The sequence below is a fragment of the Sapajus apella genome, unplaced genomic scaffold (genome assembly GCF_009761245.1).
Source record: "Sapajus apella isolate SASKATOON/1434 unplaced genomic scaffold, GSC_monkey_1.0 scaffold13, whole genome shotgun sequence".
In the NCBI taxonomy this organism is placed as follows: domain Eukaryota; kingdom Metazoa; phylum Chordata; class Mammalia; order Primates; family Cebidae; genus Sapajus; species Sapajus apella.
The window spans coordinates 4680060-4693464 of NW_022436953.1; the positions used below are offsets into that span (position 1 = coordinate 4680060).

At 58.0% G+C, this 13405-nt stretch overlaps 1 protein-coding gene and 1 long non-coding RNA gene across 2 annotated transcripts in view; one reads left to right on the plus strand and one right to left on the minus strand.

Moving 5' to 3' along the window:
• LOC116553818 overlaps window positions 1-993 on the minus strand; it is a 43957-nt gene extending 42964 nt beyond the window's left edge. Inside the window, exon 1 of the long non-coding RNA XR_004269929.1 lies at window positions 635-993. This is a non-coding gene — a long non-coding RNA (uncharacterized LOC116553818). The remainder of the gene's footprint in view (window positions 1-634) is intronic.
• TLX1 (T cell leukemia homeobox 1) lies at window positions 354-7612 on the plus strand. The gene is made up of 3 exons (XM_032281356.1): window positions 354-1978; window positions 4040-4241; window positions 6513-7612. Exons 1-3 carry the CDS (start codon window positions 1150-1152, stop codon window positions 6733-6735), a joined length of 1254 nt encoding a protein of 417 aa, XP_032137247.1. The 5' UTR covers window positions 354-1149; the 3' UTR covers window positions 6736-7612.
• The last annotated feature ends 5793 nt before the right edge of the window (window positions 7613-13405 follow it).

The window sequence follows — 13405 nt, forward strand, 5'->3', positions numbered from 1 at the left end:
CTTTCCCAGAGCTTGGCTCCTAAAAGGTAGCAAACATTTTCCACTGGAGAGGGGAAAGAGAGGAAGAAGAAAAAGGGAGTTTCCTCCTTTTCTCTTGGGCTCTCAGCCAGACAGCCACTGGCAAAATGTTGAAAAGGCCTAAATTTGTCCTGGATGCACTTCCCTGATCCTAGTCCCACAATCCTAGTCCCCAAGGCCTTAAGCCCCTACGGCTCCCTCCCAAGATTCCAAAAGGAAGAAAACAACACGAACCAAGACAAGAGTCCAAAGGCTTCTTGCCTGGAATAGCCAACCCTGGGCTAATCGTTAGGTGGAAAAATCTGGTTGAATTCATTTAAACATTGTAGGAATTGCCTCTTTCAAAGCCGGTAGGATTTTGCTTCTTGAGGCATCTGTTTATTTAAAAGGAAAGGGGTATGTTGAGGCATGGGCACCCTGGCAGCAGGCTCCAAACCAACCCTCTTGACTTGTGCCTGCCTTTCAGGAAACGCTCCCTTCCTGAATTTCTCTAAGAATGCTGAGTTGGGGGGTGGTTGCTGATTTTTATAACATATAGTCAGTTGTTCATAGGCTTGTGTTTTAAAGAAGGACAAGCCTGAACTCACCGTCCTGCCTCAGGGCCTGGGCTCCATACCTGGGTAGTAGACAATCTTCTACTTTCTAACAAGCTGGACTTGAAGTTTGGAGTAAATCTCCTGGTTGAGTGACAGGTGTTTCCCAGCTGAGCCCTTGGGGAGATTCTCCAGTTGGGCAGGGACATCCCTTCCTCAGAAGCCTGGTGGGCTGGACTCCTTTGGCCCAGTTGAAAGTGGGGAATGGCTCCCAACAGGCTGGGAAGACAGCTGACTTCACCCTCCTTAGGTATGTCTGTCTGTCCGTCTCTGGGAATAGTCGCTTCCTGTTTTTTCCTTTTCCTTTTAAGCCTCTCCTTGTTCCCGTCTTCTGTCTCTTCAAGAACTACCCCGAGTCTTGGTCTCCGTCCCTCTATCTTTGACTCCTGTATATGCCTCGGCTTCTGGCCTTCTTCTCCCCCTCCCTTCCCCTCCCCCGCGCTGTCATTCACCCTGCTCCTCTCTGCGCACAGCCAATGGAGAGACCCAGCCAACACCGCGAAGCTCGCACGCACTGGGCTTTTTCGCCTGGTGATTGATGTCCCAGAGTCAACAGCGAGCGAGCAACTGGAGCAGGGAAGGAGAAGCCGGAGAGGGGAAAAATACGGCGCCCCCCTTACCCTCCCCTCCCCCTCCTACTTTAGCCCTTCTGCGCACTTCGCTTCCAAGTCTCGGCGCAGCCAGAAGCTGCTGTTGCCTTCGCGCCCCTGCTAGCTGCTCCCGGAGCCAAGCGCAGCGAGCGTCGCCGCCCGGGCCCCCCAGTGGGGCCGGGGCCAGCATGGAGCACCTGGGTCCGCACCACCTCCACCCGGGCCATGCAGAGCCCATCAGCTTCGGTATCGACCAGATCCTCAACAGCCCGGACCAGGGTGGCTGCATGGGGCCCGCCTCGCGCCTCCAGGACGGAGAATACGGCCTTGGCTGCTTGGTCGGAGGCGCCTACACTTACGGCGGAGGGGGCTCCGCGGCCGGGGCGGGGGCTGGGGGCGCGGGAGCCTATGGCACTGGAGGTCCGGGTGGCCCCGGAGGCCCCGGCGGCCCCGGAGGCCCGGCAGGCGGCGGCGGCGCCTGCAGCATGGGTCCGCTGGCCGGCTCCTACAACGTGAACATGGCCTTGGCGGGCGGCCCGGGTCCTGGCGGCGGCGGCGGCGGCAGCAGCGGCGGTGCGGGGGCACTCAGCGCTGCGGGGGTGATCCGGGTGCCCGCACACAGGCCGCTTGCTGGAGCCGTGGCTCACCCCCAGCCCCTGGCCACCGGCTTGCCCACCGTGCCCTCTGTGCCTGCCGTGCCGGGCGTCAACAACCTCACTGGCCTCACCTTCCCCTGGATGGAGAGTAACCGCAGATACACAAAGGACAGGTTCACAGGTGAGTCCGGCCCGCGCTCGCCCCGCCTGGCCGTGGCCCGGGCTCCGTGTTACCCCTTCCCCGCCGGGTGGCTCCCCAAAGCTGGTTCTGCGCGCCAGGTCGCCCAGCTCTTCTTGGCGCTTTTCCCCAAGATGAGCCGCCCGCCCGATTCTATATCGCGGAATCGCCGTGCTTGAAGAGTTCTCCCAGTCTGGACCCTTCTCTGTCCCCCGAAGGACTCCTGCTCAGAGAAGCTCTTCCTTGTTCCCTCTCAGGATCCATGGGCCCAGTCAGGCAGAGAGAAGGAGGCCGTAGATTCAGTACCACCTTCTCCAGCTATTCCAGGCCTGGGAATCTCCGAGAAAGGGGTGCAATGAGAACAGTTTCTTCCGTCCTGGCTGCGTCCTAGGACCGAAGAAGTGAGCCCCAGGATCAGACACAAGAAAATAACAGGTTCCCCCACCTCTAGTCCCCCGCACACATGCACTTCGAGTTCCTAGTTCCGGTGCCTGTGGTGCTGCAGGCCCAGTGGAGGCCCCAGAAAATCAGCAGAGCCAGAGGCCCCTTTTTTTTCCAGATAGCAGGCTTCGTCTGGGTGGGTGGCACTGGGGCATAGCTGCTCAGGATAGCTAGCTATTCATTTTCGTTCTGCCCCATCTGGGTGTCCTACCCCGGGGCCCGGGCGGGAATAATGCACCGGCAGGCCGGTGATCAGTGGCAGCAGGGCTACTCCCAGGACATTAGGTACCAGGTGGTGGCCGCTGCCACTTTCTCTGCTGCCCGCTCCTGCCTTCCTCTGCTGGTCGTGGCTCCTGTTTCCGCTCTGGGCACTCAGCTCTCCTTCTGGCGTGGGTCCCTTCCCCCATTCTCACTTCCTGCTCCCCTTGGTGTTCCCTGGATCCTAGACCATGATCCTTGGATCCTGCCGTCTGGGGCTAGGAAGCAACCACAAACTGAGCCCGGGTTAGCCAGCTGGGCCTTAGAGAGGAGAGGCAGGAGGCACCAGCCTCTGCTGGCAGAGACAGGAACTCCTGGGGGGTCCCCAGGCTCAAGGGCCCAACAGTGGAAGGGGTGTGTACACAACTACTTGGGAGAAGCTGCTGAGAGCTAGACAGTGGGCCAGAAGACCCCAAGGCACCCCTGGCTCCCTGCTTCTGTTCCAGGCCGCAGCATGGCCAGGGAAACTGCTCCTGCAGCTTCTGACCAGACTCGGGCCACAGGCCACAGCAAAAGTGAGGTGGGGGCTGGGATCCAGAGGAAGAACAGTTGCTTGGGTCTAGACCTCAGGAAGGGCCCTCACTCGAGGGGCCCCAGTGCCGCAACTCACGTTTCCTCTGGCCTGGGGCAGCAGGGCCTAGTGCCCATCCCAATCCCCACCCAGGCCAGGCCATTGTTGAAGGGCTCTGCTGGAATCCGCTGCTCGGACTCCACTAGTCCTGGGCCTCTGGTGAAAGGTACTTGGCTTAGGGTCTACCTTGGGACCCTAATACTGTGTCAGGCATGAAGGAGGTTTGAGCGATTGTATGGCTGTGGCCTTGTGTTGCTCTGTGTCCTGTGTGCTTGTCCCATGCCTGTGCTTGTCTGGTCCCGTTCAGGTGTATAGATCGGTGGGTTCGCCCCCATCGCATGTTGTGTTGGTGTGTGCTGCTGTGGATGGAGGCTCAGGTCGGGTTCCAGAGTCAAGGGCCTTAAAAGGCCTCGAGCCTCTTACTCTGAGCCTGAAGGCCTGGGCTGACTGAAGGGAGGAGAGGGCGACCATTAGCTCGCCTTTGACTGCCCCTGGAGGAGGGGCAGCAGGGAGGTGGCTGGGCTCGCGGGAGCCCGGGGCTAGGGAGGCATCCGTGGTAGTGGCGAGCCGGCGTCGGACTGGCGGGCAGGAGGGGGCCGTTTCCCGCCGTGGGTTTGGCGCTGAGGGCTAACGGGAGGATCCCGGCCCTGCTCGTTGGGGTTCAGCTGCTGCGCTTGCTGACTCGCGGGGTGTTGGGCCTGGGACGCTTCCTGACGCTCTGCCGCTTGCCTCTGCCGTCTGTCTGTCTCCCGCTCCAGTGGCCCTCTCACCCTTCACTGTAACACGCCGTATAGGTCACCCCTATCAGAACCGGACGCCCCCCAAGAAGAAGAAGCCGCGCACGTCCTTCACACGCCTGCAGATCTGCGAGCTGGAGAAGCGCTTCCACCGACAGAAGTACCTGGCCTCGGCCGAGCGCGCCGCCCTGGCCAAGGCGCTCAAAATGACCGACGCGCAGGTCAAAACCTGGTTCCAGAACCGGCGAACAAAGTGGAGGTGAGCAAGCGGGGCGGGCCGGCCGCCCGCAAGCCGCGCGGTCTCAGGCAGCTCTCGGTTCGTTTCCACTCGCGGTTTCTGATCCTTTTGGAGGAGCGGGTTCCCGCTAGGTTTGCGGGGAACTGGAAGCAACAGGGGCCGTAGCCGGGATGGGGCTGAAGAGCCCTGGCTCTGTTTTAAACGAGGCTTCACACTTTGGCTGGCACACTCTGCCCGCGTAGACGCGGCAGGTCTCCGCCGCTAGGGCAAACGGGTCGCTTGGTACACTCCACGCAGTCCGGGATCCTGGGCTTTGTGAGTCCTGGGGAGCTTTGTATTTGCGCAAACTCTTGCTTATGAAATTCTGCTCTGTTCCGGAGACTGGAGGCAGAACGACCCGCACCTTGCTGCAGCGCTCCAACCGGGCTCCCGGCAGAGCGTCTGGGGCCCCAGACCGCGGCCCTGCTGACGGCCTCCTCCCCAGACGCCCGGCCTTTGCGCAGCCGGTCCCTACCCTGTAAGGAGAAAATCAATCCGCGCCGGCTGCGGCGGGCTTTCGCGGGTCCCACTGAAAGAGGAATCAATTAGGAGCAGATGGGTGTGTGTGAGAAGGAGAATTTTCCCTTATCCCATAGCCACAACTTCAGTTACTAAGCATTGGGCTTTTTGTTTGTTTGTTTTTCACATTTACGCTCAAGGCCGTGAAACGCCCCCCACATTCCCAGGCAGCTTCGGTCTCCGCGCGCACTGGCGCTTTCTCCGGCTCCACACTCTGGCACCCTGCACCCTCCCGCACCCTGCACCCTCCCGCACATTCGGCTCTCGCCCGCCGGAGTTTTTCCCCTAGCTCAGGCCCGGTAGGGCAGCGCGGGAGAGTCTGGGCGAAGTTGGCGGCGCCGAGACGGGCGGGCCTTGGGGCAGGAGGAAGGAATTGGAGTTTCCTCTTTTTCTGAACGAAGGCGAGGAATCTGCCTGGGATTCCGCCTTCGGGGCTACAAAGGAAGCCCTGGCCCCGCGAGTCTACCGCACCCCCCAACATTCCTGCCGCTGGGGAAGAGTGGGGGTTGCGGCCTCAGACCTTGGGACGCTGTAGAGGGAGCCAGGGCTTGCTGGGGGTTAGGGGGACTCCGGTTTCCAAGGCCTGTTGAGGGCTGCGGGCCCAGGGGAGGGGAGGCAGCCTGGCAGGCCTCCCAGAGAGAGGGCCACAGAGACAGGAAGACAGAGGCAGGCAAAGGGAGTAACTGAAACACAACCAGTTTTGGAGGTGGGCAGGGATAGGGACCCCGCTCAAGGAAAAAAAGGAGAAAAACGGGCAGCCTGCAGAAATCTTATTTATGTATAATAAAGAAAAGCAATGGATGACTGAAACCACCATTTTCGTTTCAAACAAATTCCTTTAATTCAGAGAGAACCAAGTGGGTGGGGAGGAGAGAAAACGAGAGATAAGACACAAAGCATAAAAGAGAAATATTCAGGCCGTTTGAAATGCAGAAGGGAAGGGAAAGAGGAGAGACAGAAAGCTACACAGAGTCAAGAAAAGGCGGCCCAGAGCAGGTCAGTAGCCGCTGCTGGAAGAGGCCCTTGCAGGCTTCGCACGGCTTCATCGATCGCGCACAAATTGCTTCTGAAGGCCCTGGAGACTCCCATTAGGTCTGTCCACCTTAGAGACAGACGTTTGATCTCAGTTGACAGGGTGGAGGGGCGGCATTAAATGGAATAAGTGAGTCATCGCCTCCCTGAACTGCCTCAGAGGAAGCCAGTGGGTCCAGCAGGAGCCCCGGCAGGGCACAGGGCTCCGCACAGGAGGCGCAAGGCCTAGAAGACATTGGCAGACAGAGGGAGGCAAGAGACGGAGCAGAGCAGAGCCGCTGGCCCTGGCCTCTCTGCCCTGGACTTGTGGGTAGAGTGAGAGCCCACGGGCTTGGAATGGCACCTGGTCTCCCTGAGGGCTGGGTGGAGATGAGATGCCATCTTATCCCTGGCTGCCCCTCGTGAAGTCTGCGGGGTGTGGGCACTCCGAGTGGATGGGGAGTCCCAGCTGTTTGGGCCTTGCAGACTTTCCCACTGCTCCTTCGGGATGCCTTGGCTCCATCCACTTTGGGGGTTTCCAGTCTTTGCCGGAGTCAGGACTCTCAAAAGAAGGGAACGCGTTATAGGGGCGCAAGCTGGATCTGGGGACTGCAAAGGCGAGCAGTGCTCATTCAGTTTATCTTCTGGGAACGCACCGGGATCTGGGCACACGCGGGAGCCGGGTCAGTGCTCCTGGCAAGTAATGGCTTGTTCCTGGTGCAGACGGCAGACTGCGGAGGAGCGGGAGGCAGAGAGGCAGCAAGCGAACCGCATCCTCCTGCAGTTGCAGCAGGAGGCCTTCCAGAAGAGCCTGGCACAGCCGCTGCCCGCCGACCCGCTGTGCGTGCACAACTCGTCGCTGTTCGCCCTGCAGAATCTGCAGCCATGGTCTGACGACTCGACCAAAATCACCAGCGTCACGTCAGTGGCGTCGGCCTGCGAGTGAGCCTGCCCATTCTGCCCTGTGGGACCCTAGGCCCACTCAGGGGTCACTGACGCCTGAGAGCCAGGACTCCTCCCCACCCCTTTCTGCCTCAGACTGCACCCAGGAGGGGAACACTGCCCTTGCAAGGCCCCGAAGGGCCCCTGAATTTGTGCTGACACCGTTTTCTCTTCAGTGGAAGAGCTCAAGGGGCAAGGACACGCACCCCACTCCCAGACGCGTCCCACACCCATCTGAACTGTTAAGAAATCTCTGCTTTTTTTCTTTCATTTTATTTTAATTTTTAATATGGGATCCAGAGAGAGGCAAGGGAGGTACAGCTTCTGGAGTCCCAGGCTGTCATCTGAATTTGCTCTGGGAAACTCCTTCTCTGTGACCCACTTCTCATCACACACGGAAACCCATAGGCCTACACAGAGGTGATGTCACTGTCCCTCCTGGTGTCACCCCAGAGCCACACATGGGCATCTATGGCAGAGTGTCATACACACACAGGGTCACAGTGTTTACACCCTGGACCTCACCATCAGGCACAGGCCAGGGGTGACGCAGACTCATCCTGAACAGCATAGTACTCCCTCCATCACAAACACAAGGCCATGGCCGCAATGTGACACACTACCCCATACACAACAGCCACAACAGCCTCACTTGGTCTGCCAAGCCTCCACCACACATCCCAGCCCAACCCAGGTCCGCACAGACAGGTTTTCACATAAATGCAGCCCGTTTCTCCGGATCCCGTTTGGGGTGGAGTGTTAAGTTCTGCACTTATAAGGTGTTTTCTGTGCAACCATTTTATAAAGTGCTTGTGTAATTTATGTGGAAAAATAAATAAAAGCCTCCGTATCCGGAGTCAGGGCTGCCTGATCCTTGCAGACCCCAGCGTCCTTCAGCCACTTGGGTTTGGTGCGAGCTGATGCTTCGGGGGCAGCCCTTGGTACCTGAACTTGAGAGACATGTTGTGGGACAGGACCCTAAGGCTCTGGAGAGAGGAAAGGAGGATGACAGATGGAGAGAAAGCAGAGTTGAGGAGAGCAGGGAGAGCCAGGCTCTCCTGGGATTGCCAGTGCCTGAGAGGATGTAATTTCTTTGGGTGTGAGAATCACGCGCACGCGTGCGCACACGCGCGTGTGTGTGTGTTGTGTTTGTGATAATGTGAGCAATCAGGCTGTTACTGATAGTGAATATTTATAATAGTATCCAAGTGTATAATTGTGTTTGCAATTATTTCGTGTAAATGCTTGTTTCTGCTTAAGTTGCAAATCGAAACTATCATTGTATGCACAGTCTTGTAATGATGTGTGTGTAACCATGTGCGCAATGCGACTGTTTCTCTTTGGGTAATTGTCTAATCAACCGTTTTGGTGATGATGTATGAATGGTGTTAAATGTTTAGGAGAATATTAGTTTCTCTTTGTAAATCTATTTTTGTTAAATGCGATTGCTTGTGAAGTGGATCATCTTTAATTGTATGGGTGTAATTTTGTGTGAGACGTAATCGTGTGTGAGCTATGCATTTTCCCTGTATTTACTTGCATGTGACAGAATGTCATTGGGGGAGTAAATTTAGTGGGGAGTGTGGATCATTGGAGGAGACAGTCACTGCAGGTGGGTGGGTGTGGTTGTGTATGAGTGTGTGTAATTGTGCACTAATGGCGTATGTGTTGGTGGGAGTCTGATGTGTAATACGCAGATACATTGTGCTGAGACCAACATCTGCTAAAGTTCTGGGGCTCTAGACGCTTACCCAGCAAGCTGCGGAGACTGGGGCACATTGAATCAGGAATTAGGGCCAAGATCCTCTCTGGTGATCTAAATGGAACCTACCAGCTCCCAGCACTAGCCTGGCCTAGGAGGGATATAAAGAAGTGACTTTCTGGGGACGTCCAGGGAGCCCCCAGACCACCCTTGTCAGACCAGCAGCCACAGTACACATGCACACAGCTGTAACATCTAGTCCCAGCCTATTCGAACTATCCTAGACAAGACTGACTTGGGTCCACTTTTCTGGAAGAAGCTGGATGGTAGAGGGTCTAGAGAACTCATCACCCTAGGGGTGAGTTGAAATGGAGGGGTAAGAGCTTTTTCTCTGGGGTGGGAGAGTGAGAGAACTTTTCCGCTGGAAACTAGAAGTTCCTGGGGTGGGGAAGGGGGGCATTGGAAGCTCTGCAGAGCTGCGTGCAGGGACTGAGGGTGGGGAGCCGCCCTCACCATCAGAGCCACTGTCCCTCATCCCTGCCCCTGCCCAGCAGCCTTGGGCTGTGACTCAGTCCGTGAGCACAGCAACCTCCCACCCAAGCCAGCCCATGGGGAAGTTTGGCTGAGTGGAGGGTGGGCTCGGTCATCTACCCCGTCATCTGTGGTCCCCTGGGATACTGGCAAGAGAGGAGGCTTCTGTCACTTTGTGTAGAGATGAAGGAAAAGAACAAGAAAAAGAGAGAAGGGTTCAGGGTCCGAAGACAGCGGCCAGCCTTTCCGCACCATCCCCACAGGCCCCGCGAGTCCTCAGGTCGGTCCCTGACCAGCTGTGTGGGGCCTAGTGAGAAGGTTCCGGCCACAGCACCGGGTCTGCTGCAGGCCCCCCGCATTCACCAGCCCTGGCACCCAGCGCCAGGCCGTGCAAAATCCAGAAATGGCCTCCAGAACCTCAGAAGTCGTTTCCTCTACCTGGGCAGGTCTGCTGACCCTCAGCTCCCGCAGGACTGGAGCCACCGAGCCCGCGCCTCCTTCGCTACTTCGCCGGGTGCGGTTTCTCTCCTCTTTAGGACTCAAGGTCAAAGCTTCCTGGCGGCGCGATTTCACAGCCGAAAGACCCCAGGGGAGACTGTAGCCTTCTTCCCGCCTCCCAATCCCCCGAGACCATCTCAAGAGGCTGCTGTGTCCGAAGAACCCCAAGCATTTTCTGGACACAGATTGCCCAACAGAGGAACTGGGGTTGGGTAGAGAGCGGCTGGCGGGTCCAAACACCGCAGCCCCTAGCTGGCTCCGCAACCTCGGCTCTCCGCCCCCTCTCCCACCCCGTCTTGAGCAAAATTAGGCCCAACACTCCCGTCCCCCAAAACACCTCCTACCTCCCCCATCTTCAGGACCGTCTTAGGCCCACACTAACGCGGAGAGCACGCGCAGGCCGGAGCCCTCAGCCCCGCAGCTCTCAGACCTGCCCAGCTCGTCCAGGGCTCGCGCAGAAACGGACATTCCACAGGTCGGGACAATCCCAGCGCTGGGGCCCCGGGCGGCGTTTGAGCTTCCCGGATGCCGCTAGCCTGCTCCCGGCGCTGCTCGGCCACCTGGGCCCCAGATCGCGCGCTCTCAGCGGGGTCCCGCTGACGCTCCCGGCCTTGGGCTAGGTCTCCCGGGGGTGCCAAACTCCCGGGGACGCTGGGACCCGTGGCGCAGCGGGACACCCAGGACCCTGCCTCTCCGCCCGGAATTCGTTTAGACCGAATCTCAGCGGATCCCGCGTCCGCCGAGCGCTGCAGCCGGGGAGAAAGGCCAGGGTGGCGCCTAGACTCTCAATCTCCGTCCCAGGTGGGGTGGAGGCTGGGGGCGGAGAAGTGTTGCGAGGGTCACAGTCCGGCCAACTACTCACATCTGAAAGCTGGAAACTCTCCCTCCCACCTCCCCTTCCGGAAATGACCGGACTCTGTTCAAAAAAAGAAAAGAAACGATCGGAATAATTGTGTGTAGAGGTGCCGGGAGAGAAGGGGAATTAACTAACCTGCCCAGGCAGAAGGGCCCACTTCCTTCCTCAGCTTGAGAGAACCACGGCAATCACCAAATTCCTGCGGCCTGTGAGCCCTGCCGCTCAGACCTGGCCCTGTGACTGAGTGGGTGGTGGCCTGAGGGGCCCCAGGAACTCAGGCAGGGCTGGGGTCCTAGAGGCCCTGTGCAGTGCGGTGGGTGGCACGCAGATAATCTGGCTCAACCTGTTAACTATAATAGCGGCTTTGTGCGGCCGCGTCTGTGCTTGGGGGCTGTGTGGCACCTCCTGAGCACTGACTGCCCTGTTGTGGCTCCACTACCAGGCAGCTGTGGGGTTTGCCCTGGGCACAGGACTCAGATGGGTGCCCTGCGTGTGGGGCAAGTGACTTGCAGGTGGGCAAGATAGGTTTCAGGTGCTTCAGGCAACTAAGCAAGGCCCTCCAGCCAGCTGGAGCAGCTGGGATTCAGCAGCTATGCTGCAGGGCAGCCGAGAGGCTGTGGCCCTGGGACTGCCCTGAGGGTCCCTCAGTTCAGGTGCCTGAGGAGACCTCCCCCCTCATGATTTGCCCCTCCCGCTGCCCTCCTGCCCACTTTCACAGGTGTGTGTCACTCTCAACAGCCCCCCAGTCCTGGTCCCTCCCAGGGCCCCCAGGCCCTCCAGATCAGCTCAGAGTTTGAAGTCCCCCAGCCAGGCTGCTGCCAAGCAACTGGCAAGAGCTGCCACCACGTTCCGCACAGAGCTCAAAAGGGTCCATCCCTTGCCTCCTGCCCCCATTCAGCCCTGGCCTGATTGGCCCAGGGAAGTCCCTCCCACTGGGGAACCCTCACCTGGATTTCTTATGCTGGAGAATCTGAGAGGAACGGGCTGAGCAGAGGCTGGAGTCAGGTCGGGTTTTCCAAGGAGCTCAGAGCAGACTCCAAAGACAGGTAAGTTTGCATCTTGGGAATGAGGGGTGGCAGGTGGGGAGGAGGAAGGGCTGGGTGAGTTCCAGGGAGTGATGGGGTGCCCACATTGTGTTGTTGAGGGGTGAGTACAATTCACATGCCCTACTCATGGCCTGCGTTGCTGGGTGCAACACACCTCCTCCAACTATGCAGCAATCAGGGTGTGCAGTGTTACACAAGAACAGTGACAGGTGTGCAGTGCCAGGCACACACCTTTACTGCTGACACAAGCTCACACCCCACCCGGCCAGCTCCTGTAGGCGGTTACCCCCACACCCCTACTCTCTTTCCCTCCTGCCCCAGCCCCTAGAGAGGAGGATCTAACTCCATTTCCAGCTGGCCTGGGGATGGGGGTTGCCTTAGGAGCCGACTTCAGCTTCCATCCCTGCAGCTCCAGTGCCTGAGAACCCCATGTGCCTGATGCTGAGCTTGGGGATAGCAGCGGCCACCCTGGATACTGACTGAGGACCCTAGCAAGGCCCAGAAGGTCCAGCGGCCGCCCCTGCCTACCCAAAGCCTGGGAAATCTGGCCTTCCTGTGTGTAAGAAGTTTGTAAGGGGTGCGAGGCCCCCTGCCACTGTGTGCTTCCTTAAGGAAAGGCTATGGTGGGAGCTGCTCCTGCCTCTCCCATTTTCTGCCCACATTTCTTTGGCGGGAGGAGCCAAAAGACCCAAAAGCTGGAGGCCGCGGCAGCGCTTCAGCAGCCACGCAGAAGTGGGAGCCTGACCTAGGACTTGGGCACAGAAGCCCAGAACAAGTGAGTTCCGGGCGCCCTCTAGGGGCCGCACGTGGCAAGGCGCTTCGAGCCGAGGCTCTGGGAGCGCGTATTCTCCGTGGCACACTCCGAATTGCAGGGGTGGCTCTTACTGGCTGGGTTGGAAAATACGAATGATAATCATGCTAGTAAACAATATCATGGAGCGTATGCTGTGTGCCAGACACTGCACTATGCTTTAAGAGTACTCATTCATTCCTAGAAACCACCTTATGAGGTAGTGGTATTTTATGGCTACTTACACATAAGGAAAAATGAAGTTTAAAGAGGTTAAGCCGGGACTGGGCGCCGCGGTTCACGCCTGTAATCCCAGCAGTTTGGGAGGTCGAGGCGGGTGGATCACTTGAGGCCAGGAGTTCGTGATCAGCCTGGCCAACATGGTGAAGCCCCTGTCTCTACTAAAAACACAAAAATTAGCCAGGCTCGGTGGCAGGCGCCTGTAATTCCAGGTACTCGGGAGGCTGAGATAGGAGAATCGCTTGAACCTGTGAGGCGGAGGTTGAGCAGCTTGCCTGAGAGCTGGTGGCTGGTAAACAGCGAAGCCAGCATTTCAAACATGAGGTGTAACTCTAGAGCCAGGGTCTTTGGCAGCGATGGCAGAGTCCTGGGGTGTCATGGATTTGGTGAAAATTGGAGATGAGACCCTACCAGACTCCTGTCAGACTTGGCTTTGTGGAGGGAGCTCTTAGTCCAGAGGTGGACTTGGTGTTTGCCCTCTAGAGATCTGGAAAATTGCTTCAGTCCCATCCAGTCTACCGGAAGCTGCCTCTCCCTGACCGCCTGGCTTCCATGCCCCAATCTGTCAGGCCTCCGAGGCCACCCCCTCCTCCCCTACACTCTGGGTCTTCCCAGCAGGGCTTGGAGCCTTGTGGGATTGAAAGAGGGTTCTGCACACTTTCACCTCTTCCCTTCCCTCCTCTGGGTCAAGAAGATGGGAGGACTCAAACCAGCAGAAAGTTAAAAATAGAAGCCAATGAATCATACTTTTAGACAAAGGAATGGAGAGGCAGAAAGGAAAATTCTTCCTCTCCTTATAAATCTGCTCTTTGGATTGGCGGATGAGGGAGTGAGCTGAGGTGGGTAGGAGGGTGAGGCTTAAAGGTCGGGGAGTTAGCAGAGGTTTTCATGGTGACGTCTTAGTAAGATTCAATCAAACTATAAAAAGAAAGAGCATGGCAAGCCAGGAGTGGTGGGGCCTTAGAATCCCAGCACTTTGGGAGGCGGAGGTGGGAGGATCACTTGAGCCCA

Excerpts from the sequence above, each read along its gene's own strand:
- TLX1 (XM_032281356.1), top strand. The coding sequence starts at position 1,150 with ATGTCCCAGAGTCAACAGCGAGCGAGCAACTGGAGCAGGGAAGGAGAA. Across the intron at positions 1,979-4,039 it reads CACAAAGGACAGGTTCACAG|GTCACCCCTATCAGAACCGG; the intron begins GTGAGTCCGGCC and ends CACGCCGTATAG. Across the intron at positions 4,242-6,512 it reads AACCGGCGAACAAAGTGGAG|ACGGCAGACTGCGGAGGAGC; the intron begins GTGAGCAAGCGG and ends TTCCTGGTGCAG.